General features: G+C 41.6%; 1 protein-coding gene across 3 annotated transcripts in view; it reads right to left on the bottom strand.

The window, feature by feature from the left end:
• The window catches only part of FBXW10B (F-box and WD repeat domain containing 10B), a 39,059-nt gene that overhangs the window by 1,714 nt on the left and 18,518 nt on the right, over positions 1-18,827 (bottom strand). The window contains exons 9-13 of one of the 3 annotated variants that reach the window (XM_087826505.1): positions 16,365-16,513; positions 15,245-15,387; positions 4,455-4,613; positions 2,613-2,854; positions 1,546-1,704 (exon numbers count right to left, since the gene is read on the bottom strand). In XM_087826505.1, the coding sequence (XP_087682631.1) occupies positions 1,546-1,704; positions 2,613-2,854; positions 4,455-4,613; positions 15,245-15,387; positions 16,365-16,513 (852 nt within the window). The remainder of the gene's footprint in view (positions 1-1,545; positions 1,705-2,612; positions 2,855-4,454; positions 4,614-15,244; positions 15,388-16,364; positions 16,514-18,827) is intronic. The other 2 variants (XM_087826506.1, XM_087826507.1) reach the window with 2 other exon arrangements.

Below are 18,827 nucleotides of genomic sequence, written 5' to 3'. Positions count from 1 at the left end.
TATAATTTTCCTTGACCAAATCGCTTTATCCCAAGATGCTTGTGTATGGACATACTAGGATGGAATGAAACTTTAAATTTCTCCCTTTTCCTTTGTGAATTAAATAACATTTTATTAAAACATATAAAAGTAAATAAAATTAAGATGTCAAAATCTTCCCCACTCTCCTTTCAATTCCAGAATAAACCATCCCGCGTACTCACGTGCATGTGCGACAAAACACATGGTTTTTTCTCCCTTCGTAAAAAGGAACTGTGCTGAGTCTTTGTTCATTAACTTGTCTTTTTTTATATGTGATAATATATTGTGTATCTCTCTCCAAGTCAGTATGTGTAGATCCTCATGATACAGTTTTAGCTGTTGTGTAATATTGCGTAGTGTGGATTTTTCATTATTAGTCATTGCCCATTGATGAACATTTAGTTTCTTAGTGGTCATCCTTAAAGACATGCAGATATCTTTTTCTCTTATCATACAAGTAAGCCCAAAATGATGGATGACACCCAGTGTGGGCATGGGTGCAGTGGGACCCCTCATGCATCCTTGGTGGGATGGTAAATTGATATGCCATTTTTTAAGGACAATCATGACAATATATTTCTAGTTTTTAAATGCAGTTATCCTTTGGCTCAGCAATGCCACTCCGAGGACTTTTCACTACAGGCATATCTACATAGGTACACAGACATGCCCACCGTTAGAGCCTTCCTAAAACTTTGTTTTCCCCTCACCTTGAAACTAGTCTCCGCAGGGAGTTTGGTTCAAAGAATCACTATTATATTACCAAAACTATTTGAAAGGCATTTTAAATCTTTATCAAAGATTCTCAAAAACAACAAAGGGACATACTATTTGTGATGCCCAGTCACTCTTCTTAAAAGCCCCTTCCCCATCTCTCTCCCTTATTTCCTTATTTCACATACCTGGCACCCATCCCTAAATCTATCTCCTTCCTCATGAAGTCCCCTAAAACGCCCTCTGCAATCAGCCACAACTGCCCCATTACTCAGACTGATGACACAATAGTCCAAGAAGTGAGGAGGCTGAATGGCAGGGAAGGGGTCAGGCTATGAGCCCCAAGCTGGAAACCTAGCTCTTACAAAGGTTCTCGCTCTGTGGCCTCAGTTAGTAAGGACACAATTAAGTAAAACCAATCACTTTTAGGAAAAGCTGGGCATTTTATCCATTCTGAATTCTTTTTTTTTTCTTTTTTTTTCTTTTTTTTAAATATATCTTTATTGATTTCAGAGGAAAGGAAGGAGAGGGAGAGAGAGAGAGAGAAACACCAATGATGAGAGAGTCATTGATTGAGCCCGCAACCCAGGCATGTGCCCTGACCGGGAATCAAACCCCGATCGCCTGGATCCTAGGTCGACGCTCAACCGCTGAGCCACGCCCGGCCAGGTCATTCTGAATTCTTAAAGATAAAGCAAAGTTACTGATCTGCTGAGAAACTAGACAAACAAAGTGAGCAATGGAGGGAGGGAGAGAGAGAGGAAGAGAGAGAGAATTGGATCATGCCGCTGATTCAGACTAAAGTCTCACCTTTCATCTTATCTCCTGCAAGGGATTTTGCTTCCAAATTCTCCTGCCCACCAACCAAGCCACTTGCTTCCTTAGAAACAGGACTCGCTCTCTTCTTGCCATCTCCATCTCTTCGGGGTGATTTTGGCTTTCCTTGACTTTGAGGCCCCTCCAGTGACACTGATAAATTAAGATTGAAGAGAAAACCATAGTAATTACATAATTCAATTAAGTCTGAATAATGGGGCATAGCTGATCATTGGACTGGTTTTCACCCAAACCATCACCTTGTTGTTTGTCATGTGAAACTATGTAGTCACCTGACCTTAGCATTAGAGTACCCCCTGTCTCCCTCCCGCCCCTTTTCCTATTAAGCTCTGAGCATTATAAAACTCTCCTTGCTTTCTCCTATCTGACCATTTACAGAGCATTATAAAACTCTCCTTGCTTTCTCCTGTCTGACCATTTACAGTATAATATGCTGGGAGGTGATCTGTTTGATCGGTGGGTCCCATTTCACATGCCAAATACAGGGCAGGTAAAAGAAAGGAGTCTGCCTACGCTAGCCCCCACACAATTTATTCTTTTATGTCTTATAAATGGCATGAGCCATGCCGCTCTGCCCCATACCTACACACACACACACAGGCACCTGCTTCATAACTAATGTTTTCCAGGTATGCGTGTTATCAATCGGGTCTAGAGATAAAACATTTTGCAGAACATTTTTCTGCAGTATAATAATATTTTGTCTTAAGACAATAAGTATGTGCTATATGTTTGACTTGGGGTGTAGAGGGAGGAGGTTGGTTGCTTGGTTTTCGTTTTAATGGCCAGTATTAAGGGCTAGCGTTCGCTACTCTTCAAAGATGATAATAAGTCTGGGAACTTAGGCCTTGGAGATCAGGCGGTTCCCTTGAGCTGGCTAACAAATTGGCAAATCAAAGAAAATCCCCGCCTTCCTGAAAGGTAGGGATTTATATTATCAAGAAGCCACTGGCCAAAATATCCCACGACAAAGCTGGTCCCGGCAGCCCATCCCCTGCTTCACCGGGTACACCGAGATGGGCTGGGAGTGAGGCCCTTACCTGCCGAAACCTTGGCCGCCTTCAGGAGCATGCGGGACCTTTGAGGTTTACTCAGCAGGGACTCCGGGGCCGCCGCTGGCTTCCCAGAGACGGAGCCCTTGGAGAGGACTTCGAGGGGGCTGTCCTCCCGGTCCTCCTCTTTATCTTTGTTCTTCTTCGGCTTGGCCCGCTCCAGGGAGTACTGCCACTTTACGTTCTCAAACTGGAACAGGAGGACGTTGCTCTCCGTGTTGACCAACATCCTGGAAACAAAACAAGATTGCCCACAAAAGGGGCCTGGAGGCCGCCACTGCCCAGCCGCAGATCTGCATGCCCACTGCCGTCCTGTCCCATCCTCGGGCCAAGGGAAGAGTCCCCAGGAAATGACTGTGCCGGTAGGGTGGGTAGGTCATTGAAGGGTCTAGGGTAGCAGGCCCTGCGGCAGGGCTCTGTTTTTGTTGTTAATTAAGTGAGAGCAGGACACACATGTTCTCATTACTTTGCTTTTGGAGTTAAAATATTTTTAAAAGAATTTCCGTTCTTGGAGTGAGTGTCAAGCACCTAGGATGCCCGAGGCAGAAGGCTTAGGTACTCTGCACACAGATGTCCTGAAATTCACTCTTGTTTTAAGCACAGCATCCAAATGCCATGTTTGTGTTGCTGTGATGGGATGTGGGAAACTCATTAATGGGAGGGGTTCCCTCCTCCATGGCCCTCCAGTCACTCCGCTTCACCCCATCACTCCAGGGTCTCCATGCACACTCTACATTTAGATGGAACATTTGTAATTTATACAGCAGGGTGGTTTCCGTCTTCCCTAATCCCCACTTTGATGACCTGGTAGGAAAGGAGTTCCAAACCTGGCCCCCCAAGAACTGCCTCCCGCCCGCCCATGGGTTTCTCTTGTTCACAGTGTTCACAGAGCAAGCTGCTCTCCTCACTCTGAGCCTAGACCTCCTGTAACCTTAAACAAGGAACAAAAAGACTGGGTATAGGTTCCTTTCTGCTCCAAGGCTGCAATTTTAAGACCTTAATGATTAGTGTAAACTCTCTAAATGGGTGACTTGTTTTGGTTGAAAAGACTGGAATAAAATTTGGGGAATCATTCCAATTAGAAATCTCTTGCAGATTTATTTTTACTCAACAGTCTCTCTTCGGATGTCAGGAATGAGAAAGTCAGAGGTGATTTTTTTTTAAATATTATCACCTCATGACTGAAAAGTGTTTATTTATTGAGACTTATTACCAACCCTTCCTCTTTAAGATGAGAAATAGTATTAGTCAAGTCTCATTAAAGAGAAGGCAATATGATTCACGGAGATGAACTGATGTCTCAAGTGAGCCTGTGGTAGAACTTAAAAGTTAATTCTATTTGGGTATTTTCACATAACATCACCCTGAACGTGGCATATAGCAAACACCGTGCTATATACAATTAGTCTAGTCCCAGGTCTGGCTTCTGTAAACTCATCAGCTCAGCACTGTCCCACCGGACACTGGACCTCCAGCTGCTGCGGGCTCTGCATCAGAAGTGAAGCTTCAGGGAGCACTCGGAGCTCTGGGGCCCAGCCGAGGGCACGCCCAGGGGGCAAGCAGGGGCGGTGGTCCCTGCAGCTAAGCCAGACTGCACTCTGCACCTGACACCCAGAACAAACTAGGAGTGATGTGAACCCTGATTGCTAAGTTTGCTGCAAAGTCTCCTTAGTCTCCCCTGAAACTATGACTCTCCTCCAGCCAAAATTGGAGGAGAGCCCAGTTTACCTACTCTCTCCTACTGCCAGAAAATCCAGGGCTGGTGTCCGAGAGGAGACAGAATCATCCAAACAATTGTTCATAGCTCTGACCTCCACACCAACCACCCACCTGTTGCCCTGAACAAAGAAGGACAGCACGGGATCACCTCTGCCGTTGGCTTTCATCACCTTCAGGCAGTTCCCATTCAGGAAGTTGTAAATGCGGATCTTGCCATCTGCGCAGGCGCTGATGACCCGGAGGAAGAGAAGGGCCACGTGGAGCACATCCCTGGAAGGGAACAGAGCAAGAGGCAGCGCCTGCCCTCTGGGAAACTGCTTGGGTGCTTTTACAGCTCAGGGTATTTTGTGTATGGTCGGGAGGCAGTGGTTGTAACTTGCTGAGGGATGTCTGCCGTCATGTCATAATTCTTGATGTAAACCGTTAACCCTCACACATGGCTGTACTCTCGCCTCCTGTTCTGCGATTATTTTTCACAGTGCCACAAGGTGGCCAAATACAGAGGCTTATGGCACAAATTTTTGTGGGGTCTGTTTTATAGATGATCAGATTTTCTCTTATAATTTGATTCCTAGCTATTGACATCTACAAAGGTCTTGCTAAGAATTATTTAATGTTTTTTTTTTTCTTTTAATCCTCACTCGAGGATTAAATGGATATGTTTCCATTGGTCAAGAGAGAGAGAGAGAAACGTGATGTGAGAGAGAAACATCGATGGGTTGCCTCCTGTACACGCCTGACTGGGATCGGACCCACAACCTAGGTATGTGCCCTGACCAGGAATCAAACCTGCCACCTTTTGGTGCACAGGAAGACATTCCAAGCAACTAAGCCACCTGGCCGGACTGAATTATTTAATGTTTTGATTTCTTTTCCAATAGTACTATTAGATAAAGAAAGAGCAAAGCAAAAATTATCATCTTTATAGGAAGAAAAAAAACTGGTATTTGAGCATTTCTTTTGAGTCTTAAATTGCTGGTTTTCATTCTTCCAATTAAACATCCTGAAGGAAAACTGTACCCAGGTATGAGATTTATCAGTTCCCTTTTGTGACGGCCAGTAAGAAAAGAGAAAGGAGCAGGAGAAGACTTAGACAGATGCCTCCAACAGAATCCACCCCACAGCAGCTGGTCCAAGTGGGATCCCAGATATGTGGAGTATCCAATTCTGAAAGATGTAACTAACCCAGTCCTGTCAATGATATTGAAAAGTTGAATTTAATGCCACCAATTTGTCTGATTTTATATGCAAAGCAAGTCCACCCATCCCTGCCATCTGTACCCATCTAAGTCCATCCATGGCCTAGCTCATAAAACCATCTCTTATCCCAATCTCCCCTCCCCCCCCCCACACACACATACAAACTTTAGGTGTATGATGGGCTCTTTTGGGTATACCCTATGTCTTATTCATCTTTGCATGCCCTAAATTAGGGCCTAGCCCATAGTAGACCCTCAATAAATATTTGTTGAAAAAGAGGGTGTCAACTCATGTTTTAGAGTGTGATCATTGCTACAGTGTGTTAAAAAATGACATCCATCTCATATCATTTGGCATGAGCCTCGGTCAGGTCCAAGGGCCAGATTAAGACTTTTCAAGGCCCCAACCACTAGCAAATTAGAATTAACAAAGAACTTGAAAGGAGCATGTTTAGCATATTCAAAGAATAGTAAAGACGCCAATGTGGCTTGAATCCCTCTTTATGTGATAATAGATAATAGATAGATGATGATGATGATGATGATGATGATGAAGATGAAGATGATGATAGATAGATAGATGATAGATGATAGAGATAGATAGATGATAGATGATAGATAGATAGATAGATAGATAGATAGATAGATAGATAGAGATAGATAGATATAGATATAGAGTATAATAGGTTAAGTATAAGAAAGTCTAAAACAGTTCTAGGTTTTTTCCAAGATGGAAATACAATGACTTTATTGGTGCCCTAAGTGCATCTCAGTCCACTTGTCAGGGAATCCAGCACTAGGAAAGATATCTGTGGGAGAAGTGTTTGCCTCTTTCTATATCTTTTCTGATCCTGCTGAGCTGGGCCTGCACTTCTCATAGGTTCCTGTGACACTTGGTAGCTCAGCCAATACCATTACAGCACAGGCTTTGGGACCAGAAAACCTGGGATCAAAACCTAATTCTACAACCTACTGGCTGTTTAACCTTGAAAAAGTAACTTAGCCGCTCAGTCTTCAGTTTTCTCCTCTATGAAGAGGGGATAGTGATTTCTGCCTCATAGAACTGCTGTCAGGATTAAGTCAAAGTATTTCAAAAACAGCTTGGCACCCAACATAATTGTGGTGGTTATGACCCTACCATAGACCAGTCTCCTTTCAGGTTTTATCTCTGTCCTAGAAATAAGTCATTTGTCTCCTTTGTTCCTTCTCTATCAAAAGACACTACAAAAAGTGATGCCAATGAAAACGGAGAAGGCAAAAACTCCAAAAGTCTATCCTTCCATTAAAGCTATGAAACAAATGTCAGGGGGTGGTGGTCAGAATAAATATTTAGGAAATCTGGAAAATAATCAGAGGCTTGCAGCAAGTCAGGGAGCACTTAGACAAGAAAAATGGTTTAGTCTCAGTATGGACGCTAGTCCCATTCCAAACTTCCCAGTCCAGTGGTAGCCATTGAAAATAACAGTCCACATTCCTGGTACTGGAGGAAACAGAACAGACCTTATTCACAATGAATTATTTGACCTGTCTGGTGGTTTCCTGGAAAGTGACTCAAAAAACTTGTCTTTATTTCACCAGTGCTAAAGCTGCTGCCTGGGGGAATTTATTGAAAACATCTATAAGCCAGTGTTTTCATCACTGCTGCCTAAGGCAATACATATCTGTTGAGGCAAATGACTGACTAACCAAAAAGCTTTGGAGAAAAAATCTGGGGAATAAAATGTCCAGGGGACTTTAAAAAGCTCATACATTATTCCTGGGGCTGTGCTCATACTTGGGAAAGAACTGAAGAAGGCCTAAGCTCTCACTCTTGGCTGACGGTGATGTTCTATGCAAGCAGGAAGTAAGAGCTAAGGTAGAATTTTCAACTGCCTGGCTGGGAGTCGAAGGCTTCCATCAGTAGGCACCCAGAGCACCTTGGCAAAGAATTGGAGATATTTTCTTTCCAGGTGTTCATGTCTCTTTCCGGTCACTACTATATCACCAAGACAATAAAACAGAGACTTCAGTCGCCAAACAAGACAAAGAATACGGACACACTAATGAACAAAATGACAACAAACAACAACAAAAACAAACTCTAGGGATGGGAAAGATTTGATTTCCAGAGTTTTCATATTAAAACCTTCAAATTGGAAGATGAGGGAACCCTTCCTAACTCATTTTACAAGGCCAACATTACCCTGATACCCAAACCAGGCAAGGACAACGCAAAAAAAGGAAATTACAGACCAATATCTCTAATTAACATAGATGAAAAATCTTAAACAAAATACTACCAAATTGAATATAACAATACATTAATAGAATAATACATCATGATCAAGTGGGAATGCAAAGACAGTTTACATAAAGCAAACAAGGTGATACACCACATTAACAAAATAAAAGATAAAAATCATAGGACCATAGCAATAGAAGCAAAAAAGAACATTTGACAAGCTATAACATCCATTTATGATTAAAACACTCAATAAAACAGGTATAGAAGGAAAGTACCTCAACATAATAAAGGCCATATATGACAAGCCCTCAGCTAGTATACTCAGTGGTGAAAAACTGAAAGCTTTTCCTCTAAGGTCAAGAACAAGACAAGGATGCCCACTCTCACCACTGTTATTCAACATAGTCCTGTAAGTCCCTGCCAGAGCAATCAGGCAAGAAAAAGAGATCAAAGGAATACAAACTGGGAACAAAGAAGTAAAACTGTTGCACTGTGTGCAGAGACATGATTCTATATATAGAAAACCCTAAGGACTTGACCTAAACAACTATTAGAAAAAATAAACAAAACAGTAAAGTTTCAGGATACAAAATCAATACACAAAAATCTGTTGCATTCTTATAACAATAAAATATCAGCAAGAGAAATGAAGAAAACAATCCCATTTATAATCCCAACAAAAAGAATAAATTACCTAGGAATAAACTTAACAAAAGAGGTGAAGGACCTGTACACTGAAAACTACAAGACGTTGAAAGAAACTGAAAAAGACATAAAGAAGTAGAAAGATATTCCATGTTCATGGATTAGAAGAATTAACACTGTTAAATAGCCATATTACTTAAAGCAATATATAGATTTCATGCAATCCCTATCAAAATCCCAACAGCATTTCTCACAGAAATAGAACAAAAACAAAATCCTCAAATTTGTATGGAACCACAAAAGTCCCCAAATTGCCAAAGCAATACTGAGGGGGTGGGAAACAAAGCCAGAGGTATCACACTCTCTGCCTTCAAACTATACTACAGAGCTACAGTAATCAAAACAGTATGGTATTGGCAAAAAAGCAGACACACAGACCAATGAAACACAATTGAGAATTCAGAGATAAACCCACACATATATGGGTAACTAATTTTCAACAAAAAAGCCAAAACATACAATGGAGAAAGGGAAGCCTCTTCAATAAATGATGCTGGGAAACTGGAAAGCCACATGCAAAGGAATGAAATTAGACTGCAATCTAACACCATACACAAAAATTAACTCAAAATGGATTGCAGACTTGAATATAAGGCCTGAAACAATAAGGAAAATAGAAGAAAACATAGGCACTAAACTTATGGACCCGGGTCTCAGGGAGGTCTCTGTAAACTTTACCCCAAAGGCAAGAGAAGTAAGAGCAAAAATAAATCAATGGAAGTACATCAAACTTAGAAGCTTCTTCACGGCTAAAGAAACAATCAACAAAATAAAAGGGCAACCAACCAAATGGGAGAAGATATTTGTAAATGACATCTCCAATAAGGAGCTAATGTCCAAAATTTATAAATAATTCATACAACTCAGCAAGAAAAAACAAACAATTCAGTTTTTTAAAAAATGGGCAGAGAACCTCAATAGACAGTTTTCCAAAGAATACATATAGATGGCCAGTGGATACATGGGAAAATGCTCAACATTACTTGCTATAATGAAAATCAAAATTGAAACCACAATGAGCTATCACTTCACACCCATTAGAACGGCTATTATCAGTAAGACAAGAAATGAATAACGAGTATTAGAGAGGATATGTGGAGAAAAGGTAACCCTCATACACTGCTGGTGGAATGTAAATTGGTGTAGCCACTATGGAAAACAGTACGGAGGTTTCTCAAAAAATTAAGAATAGAGCTACCATGTGACCCAGCGATGCCTCTTCTGGGTATCTACCCCCAAAATTTGAAAACATTTATTCATAAAGATTTATGTATCCCCTATGTTCACTGCAGCATTATTTACAATAGTCAAGACATGGAAACAACTCAGTTGTTGGGTGATTGGATGAAGATGTGGTACATACATATATACAATGAAATTCTACTCAGCCTTAAGAAAGATGAAATATTGCCATTTGCAACAACATAAATGGGTCTTGAGAGTATTATGCTAAGTGAAATAAGCCAAGCAGAAAAGGACAAGAATCATATGACTTCACTCATATGTAAGATATAAAACAAAAGGCAACAAATGAACAAACAAAACAAACTCATAGACACAGACAGGAGAATGGAGGTTACTTGAGGGGAGCAGAGGTGGGGGGACTACAAAGAGGACAAAGGGGGTCAAATACAAGATGACAGAGGATGCTAGACTTCAGGTAGTGAGAGCATAACTGAGTACATAGATGTTGTATTATAAATTTGTATGCCTGAAACTTATATAATGTTATTAACCAATGTTATCACAAGAAAACTTAATAATAAAAAATAAAATATTTGTGTTGTCCAGTTTTCAACAAAATTATATGAATATAAAAATAATAGAAACTATAGCCCATATGTAGTAAAAAAAGTTATCAGTAGAAATTGTCCCCAAGGAAGCCCAATGGTTTCACTTACTAAACAAAGACTTTAAATTATCTATTTTAAATATGTTCAAATAGCTAATGGAAACCATGTACAAAATATAGAAAATTATTAGACCAGTGTCTCACCAAATAGAGAATATCGATAAAGAGTTAGAAATTTAAAAAGGATCCAAATTGAAATTTTGGAGTTGAGGACAACAATAACTGAAATGAAAATTCACTAGAGGGACTCAACAGTAGATCTGAGCAGGCAGAAAAAGCAAAGTACTTGAAGAGAGGTCAGTAGAGGTTATCCAGTCTAAAGAACAGAAAAAAAAAAAAAAAAAAACAGAGCCTTAGAAACCTTTGTAACATCATCAAACATCAACATATGCAAAATAGGAGCCCCAGAAAGAGAGAAAAGGGGTAGAAAAGATATTTGAACAAATAATGGCCCCAAACTTTCCAAATATGGTGAAAAAATAATCTACACATCCATGAAGTTTAGCAAACTTTAATTAAAATAAATTCAAAGAGATCCACACCTAGACATATCATAATCAACTGTAAAAAGACAAAGACAGACAGAGCTTTGAAAGCAGCAAGAGACAAGCAGCTTATCACATGAAAAGGATCCTCAATAACGTTAACTTATTTCTCATCAGAAACTACAGAGGCCAGAAGTCAACAGAAATAACATATTCAAAGTACTAAAAGAAAAACAAATAACTGTAAACCAAAAATTCTATATCCATCAAAACCATCCTCAAAAATCGATAAATTAAGACATTCCCAAATAAAAAACAAAGGGCATCAGTAAAGGTAAATATAAAAGACAATATAAATGTATCTTTTGTTTATAACTCTTTTTTCTATCTCATTTAAAAATCAGCTGCTTAAAGCAATAATTACAAGTCTATGTTGACGTATACACAGGATATAAAGACTTAATTCTAATAATAAGAGTATAAAAGAGAGGAGAGGAACAAAATTTTTGTATACTATTGAAATTAGGTTACTATTAATGTGAATTAGGTTATTATAAATTAAGATGTTAATTGTAATCCCCAGGTCAACTGCTAAGAAAATAACTCAAGATAGATAGTAAAAAACAAAACAAAAAAAGACAAGGGAATTAAAATAATATGCTAGAAAACATCCTTTTAAGAACAAAGAAGGCCCGGCCAGGCCTGGCTCAGCTGTTGAGCATCGACCTAGGATCCAGGCAATCGGGGTTTGATTCCCGGTCAGGGCACATGCCCGGGTTTGTAGGTTCGATCCCCAGCAGGGAGATGTGCAGGAGGCAGCTGATCAATGACTCTCTCATCATTGATGTTTCTATGTCTCTCTCTCACTCTCCTTTTCTCTCTCTGAAATCAATAAAGATATATTTTAAAAAAAAAAAAAAAGAAGGCCATAATAGAAAAGTTGAAGAACAAAAAAAAAAATAGATAAAACTATAGAAAACAAATAGTAAAATGTTATTTTTACATTAAATGTAAATGGATTAAGCTCTTCAAATAAAAGGCAGAGATTGGGATAAAAGATTAAAAACAACGTGATTCAACTATATACTGTCTACAAAGACTCACTTTAGAATCAAAAACACAAAAAGGTTCAAAGTAAAAGGATGGAAAAAGATAATCCATACCAAACAAGAGCTGGAGTGGCCATACTAATATCACACAAAATACAATGGTTAATAGAGACATAAAAGTACATTATATAATGATAAAAGGGTGAGTTCATCAAGAAGTATAACAATTATAAATGCATATTTACCTAACAACAGTACCTCAAAATACATGAGGCAAAACTCATATAACTAAAGGGAGAAATAGACAACAATCACAGATGAAGACTTCAATACCACCTTTTAAATAATGGCTTGACTAACTAGACAGAAGATAAGCAAGGAAGAAGACCTGAAAAACATTAGCAACCAACTAGACCTAACAGACATACACAAAACAACCCACCAAATACCAACAGGGCACACATTCATCTCAAGAGCACATTCTTCAGGATAGGCCTTATGTTAGGCCACATAACATGTCTCAATAAATTTTGAAAGACTGAAATCATACAAAGTTCTCCAGCCACAATAAATTAACTGAGAAATGAATAACAGATGGAAATATGGGAAATTTGCTCCTAGGGAAATTTACAGCAGTAGATGCCTATGTTTCTCCAACCTAACTTTCCCCTTCACAGAACTAGAAAAGAAGTTCAAACTAAACTCAAACCAAGGAGAAGGAGGTAAAATAAAGCTTGGAGCAGAAATTAATGAATTAGAGAATTGAAAAACAATAGAGAAAAATCAATGAGACCAAAAATTGGTTCCTTGAAAAGATGAACAAACTTTTAGCTAGAAAATTGACAATTATTTACTTAGACTTACCAAGAAAATAAGAGAGAAAACTGAAATCACTAAAATCAGAAATGAAACAGAGGCCATTACTATTGACTGATAGAAATGTCCTCTAATTATATAGTGGTAATGGTTCTACAACATGATGAGTATACTAAAAGCCACTGAATTGTACACTATGACTTTTATGTTATATAAATTACATCTTAATTTAAAAGTTAAAAAATGATATTATTACAATACTAGCTATGGGAAAGACATTAAAGAGTAAAGGGTTTATTTTTTTTTAAGATACTACACAGTACAAAACTTTTCTAGGGATCACCATTGCTGTCTGCTCTACATTGTACCCTTTAATTTTATTTCTCATATCCATTGCCTGCCACACTATATGCATAATCTTAATTTTGGATGAAAAAATGTTAGATCAAAGGGAGAGACAGCAACTATATCTGTTTTTTCAACTCTGACATATTCAAAAGATGGGTATCAGTCCAATCATTATAATAACTCTCCAGAAGGGCAATCTGTCAAATTAGTCTTCATTAAAAATCAATTGGAAATATTTATTGAGTGACTGTCAGCACTGCAACAGATGAGCAGGAGGAGGGGCCCTATAAACAAGAGCATTGACCATGTCCTCCAGATGTCTATGGATTCACTGTAACTATGAAAGGTATCAAGAGCTGATGCAAATTGTATGTTGGGGCTGTCATTCAATGGGAGTGAGAATAGTCTAAGAAGCTCTCATAGCCAAGGTAGAGTGGGAGGCTCATGGATTGGTGTAATAGCGACCAGACTGTTGGGTTTGCTGGGAACCAATTATTTTCCAATACTTAAGCTAAATCCTACTGAATTGTGCTTGGAAGGTTTTAAAAACATATAGTTACTATTTTCGGATGGCATAAGGTTTGACTCCCTCCTTGGGGTCCAGGTTTGATAATCCAGATGGCATGCTAAGAGAGTTGCTGACAGTCATCTAAGGTCTGGATAAGTCATTGAACATGGGCCCTTCCAAGCACCCACTCTCAATAATGCAGTCATGCACCACGGACAGAGCACATACACATATATATCCAAGTCCCCTTCCACCTCCCACAAAGCCAGTGTGCCTGCTCAAGAGGTTCTTTTGAGGGTATAAGGGAGTGTAGGGACGTATTTTACTAAATAGCTATCCCCTGATAGATCCCCCTGGAGGACCCATTTACTCTTTTAATCAATTGGGATAGCATCTCATTCCCTGGAATTGTTTATATTGCACTCAGAGGAAGAATAATTATTCACATAGTACAGGAGCGGCATAGAGCAGCTGGTAAAAACTTATGGCCATGGCAAACCCATTAACTGACCACAATACCCTTTCCAAATAAGCCCAGATATGACCTCAGGCTATTTCTCAAATGGCTTCTAGCAGCCACCACCACTAAAGTGGAATTGGAATTGTGAAATGACATCTATTTGCTGTCCTTGGAACAGAATCTAGCCCATGGACTTTAAGGAAGCCCCTCCTTTAAGCCCTCAGTTATGTTTTTCAATTACAGTTGGCATTCAATGTTAGATTAGTTTCAGGTATACAGCATAGTGGTTAGACATTTATATAATTTAAAAAGTGAGTCCCCCAATAAGTCTAATACCCATGTGGCCCCACACATAGTTATTACAGTATTATTGACTACATTCCCTGTGCTGGACTAAACATCCCTGGGCTGTTCTGTAACTACCAGTTGTGCTGTTCACTCCCTTCACCTTTTTCACCCAGCCCTCTACCCCCTCCCATTGGGCAACCATCCGTTTCTATGAGTCTGTCTGTGTTTTGTTTGTTCATTTATATCGCTATTTATTCTTTTAAAGATATTTTTATTGATTTCAGAAAGGGGAACGGAGAGGGAGAGAGAGAGAGATAGAAACATCAATGATGAGAGAATTGTCATTGATCGGCTGCCTCCTGCATGCAACTCGGGCATGCACCCTGACCAGGAATCGAACCCTGATCTCCTGGATCCTAGGTTGGTGCTCAACCGCTGAGCCACACTTGGCAGGGCTATATTGCTCTTTAGATTTAGCACATATAAGCTAAATAAGTCAGACAGAGAAAATCCTCAATTATTTTTAAACCTTTGTCACTTGGGTCATTTTAAGCTTTTGTGAACACAAGTTTCCTGGGATAAAAGCCAATTCCAAAAATTTTAAATTTAATGGAATTGGCATTATTTGGGACAGCTCTGCCAATATTCATACATTTAGTAGGTAACAGATATAAGTATATCATGTGTGTCATAAGTATAACATTTCAAACATTTCTCAAAACCAGCTTCTAGTGTTATTATTTCTTAAGAGGAACAAGTGAGGGCAGGAGAGGGACTAGCCAAACAGAGGGTGGTAGGGGGAAATGGGTAACAGGTAAAGGAGGGGGAAAGGAAATGGGTGAAAAGCACAGGGGTTAAAAGGTTGGCAGACAGCAGAAGGGACTGACCTACCAAAAATCAAGCTCTAGGCTATGATAGGAAAAGGAGAGAGCACTACGCTCATCACACAGGGTTTCCTGGCACGTACTTGGGATGCTTGTAGGCCATGAGGCATCGCTCATACTTCCCCACCATGCTCCAGGCCATGACCAGGCCATCGCTACTTCCCGAGAGGAGGTGCCACTCGTCAAGGTACAGGCACTTCACCGCTCCCTCGTGGCCGTTGAGAGTCTGCAAGGAAAGTTGCCCCTGTTTTCAGCCCATCCTCAACACAGATTGTGGCTCCTCCAAGGGCCAAAGCTGGAAGCCTCTTTAGATAAATTCCAAAGCCAGTCTCCACCAATCCATGACTACCACTCACTTGGTATTTAGCCAACCGAAGGCTGGTAGAGTCCATGCTCCCTCTCTCCAGGGTTCCCTCCCCAGTGAAGGGGGGATATGATCAGGGAGAAGACTCGCTGTTGGCGGGCCCATGGCTGAGGCAGGCCCATCGCCCTGGTGTACCAGAGAAGGCCAGGACCACCGTCCCCTGCCACCAGAAGGAGAAGGGCCAGGTGTCCCATCCCCAGCTTCTTCCAAGAACCAGCAGGCACCTGGGGCATCCTTGTACCTGCAGACGCTGGTTAGACCACAGTAACAACAAGATTGGTGGTAAAAAAAAAAAAAAAAAAAAAAAAATCTACCAGACAGACCAGCACCTTCTCACTGTGATCCTGTGCTCCTGGCATAAATAATCTCACCACCACCCACTAGGGCCAGGGGTTCAAATCCAGCAAGAACATTTTGTGTATTTGAACATTCAATCACTTTCAGTTCAGCCAATGTTCTCAGAGTAAGGAGAAAACCCACTGTGACTTTGTTCATTCCCTTACCCATGCCAGAATCAGGGTAGAATATTCCAGAAAAAGAAAATGTACTTTATCCCTACTGCTGTAAAAATATCCTGAGCCCATTTATAATGTCAAGTCAGAATGCAGCCGTCCACTACCACCCCCATGACAATGTGGGTCACATGAGCCCTGGACCTCCACCAACATGCAATGGCCCACTTTTGGGGGGGCTTCCCCTTCAGCTCTTCAGGACCACCCTTCTGGTGATTATAACTCAATTGCTCCAGGACGATCTAAAGAGCTACGCTGGGGATATCATTAGCCTCCCCCAATCCATCACCTCCAGTGCCCCATTCCCTCCACAGCCCACACCCTCACCTTTACCAGCTGAGCCATGACAATGTGCCACACTTTCACTATCCCTCGCTCACAGCTGCTCACGATGTAGGTGTCGTTGACCCTGGTGGCCAAGATGGGGTCTTTGTGCTTAAACGTCCTTACGCACTTCCCTGTCTCTACATCCCACTCTGAAAGGGAGGAGAAAGTGGGGGGAGAGAAAGGGAGGGGAAGAAGGCAGGTTTCGTTGGAGTTCCACATCCCATCACAGACAAGCTAAGACTAGTGGAGCCCATCAGGTAGACCCCAGAAGGCCTTAGCCTGGCCCAGCACCTCCCAGGCTCTCCAACAGCCCCATGTACCTGCAACCCAGAGCTCCCTGATCACAGGTTCTTGGGAGAGCCAGCAATGCCAAGACCTCGGCTCTAACCCAGGAACTTAGCCTTGGGGTCCAAGTGCTGGACAGCTCATCTCCAGTGAGACTCCTCCTCAAGCCTGCAGAATGCTTGCCATGGAGATATCAGGAAAATCACAGCGTGTCGTGGCATGAGTCTTCCCAGATGCTGTGCTCCTGACACCTCCCATCCCCCAAAAAAAAGAAAGCTGCCTATTTTCATTTACATTTTTCAATAGTTTCAAATCTGACTTGGATTCTTCTAATCAAGAGGTTATCACAGCTGGGGGCAGGTTCGATGCTGCTTCTACAAAGATGGTGCCAGAGCAGCAGCCCAGGGTACTGGAAGATGGGTGGATGTGACAGCAAATGGGTGAGGGGGAGAATGGAGCTTAAAGGTGAAAACTGAAAGTGGGCACCACGAATTCAAGGATGAGAACATGAGGGTCGGCTTCCTCAACCCCCGAAGTACCTCCCAGTCAACAGAATGTATGACCTAAGGCAAACGACCACAGCTGACACATCGCAGACCACGAGCCAGGCGCCATTCAAAGGGCTTGGCATGGATTAAGTCATCTTCACAAGACAAGGACTATTATTCCACTGTACAGTTGAGGAAACTGAGGCATGGAGAGGTTCAGTAACCTTCTCAAGATCACACAGGTGGTTAGCAGATTAAGCTGGGATTTGAACCCAGGCACTCTGGATCCAGGGGCTATGCTCCTAACCACAGACATAGAATAACTTTAAATATGTTTTTCTTATTTTTGCATACATACTGGCCCTCCCTTTTATCGAATTAGATATGTGAAAATTGAAAGATGAATTAAAATATTCATTGGCAAGGGGCCCTGATTTAAAAAGCAGGAGTTACATTTCAGGTCACTTTTCCTTCTATGTTGATAACCCGGGCAGGTGGGAAGAGCCCAGGGAAAGGAGGGGGTCTGCTGGCCAAGGCCAGGGTTAGGGTGGGAGAGATCTTCTGATATTTTTTTATCATAGGTATCTTAAATAATGAGGGTTCTTGTTTTGTTTTGCTTTCGGTGCCCCCGCACGCTTCACACCTGAGATAAGGGCCTAGCTCCCCTGTCCCAGGTCCCGCCTGTGGCTCCCAGGGGCTCTCTCAAGCTTGAGGCCCGCAGGCTTTCATCCTTCCTGCCCTACCCCTCAGAGCAGTCCTGGGGACGGGCTCCATCAGGGGGAGGGGGCACGGGGAGGGAGGCGGGGGGGAGGGGGGTCAGGGAGCACTGTAGCAGGCCGCGCGTGCATGCGCAGCGCCACTCCCTTTGTGGTTCCCCACACCTTTTCTCACCTTTTCCCTCCGTCTACCACTAACACGCCGCGGCCTCCTGGGTCCCTCGCTTTTCTGCTCTTCACTCTTCCCTCCAGGTTTGCAGGAGACTCTCACCCACACCTGCGGCTTCCATCTTTCGTTATAACTGATAACCACCAATCCACATACCTGGAGCTCCAGGCTGGTATGGTCACACCTGCACCTTCCTACTGCAGTTCTCACTTGGGAAGCCCAGGCTCAATTTATTAGCTTCCTATTGCTGCTGTAACAAATTCCCACAAGCTTAGATGCTAAAACCAATGCGCATTTATTGTTTTATGGAAATCCGACAAGACCTCAAAAGGCTAAGATCAAGGGTCAGCAGGGCTGTGTTCCTTTATGGAGACTCTGGGGGAGGGGATCCACTTTCTTGCCTTTTCTACCTTCTAGGGGTCGCCCACATTCCTTGGCTCATGTCCCCTTTCCTTCATCTTCAAGCCAGCAACATTGCATCTCTCCGACCATTCTTCCATAGTCACATCTCCTTTTGATCACAGATAAGAAAGTTTATTTTTAAGGATCCATGTGATTACCGATGGGTGCACATTGAAAACTCAGGATAATTTCACCATTTTAAAGCCCTTAAATTAATCACATCTGCAAAGCCCCTTTTGTCATGCAGGGTTACATAGTTTTTTATAGGTTCCAGGGATTAAGACATGAATATGTCTGGGTGGCCATTATTCTGCCTACCACCCTCAACATGTCCAAAGTTGTAGCCATCGCTTCCTCCATTCCTCACCCTACTTTACTGTTGCTAGAGGATTGGCTGGGTTGC

This window comes from Miniopterus natalensis, chromosome 17 (assembly GCF_054644295.1).
Source record: "Miniopterus natalensis isolate mMinNat1 chromosome 17, mMinNat1.hap1, whole genome shotgun sequence".
In the NCBI taxonomy this organism is placed as follows: domain Eukaryota; kingdom Metazoa; phylum Chordata; class Mammalia; order Chiroptera; family Miniopteridae; genus Miniopterus; species Miniopterus natalensis.
The sequence above is the reverse complement of the archived record's forward strand: the minus strand, read 5'-3'. Positions and strand labels throughout refer to the sequence as shown.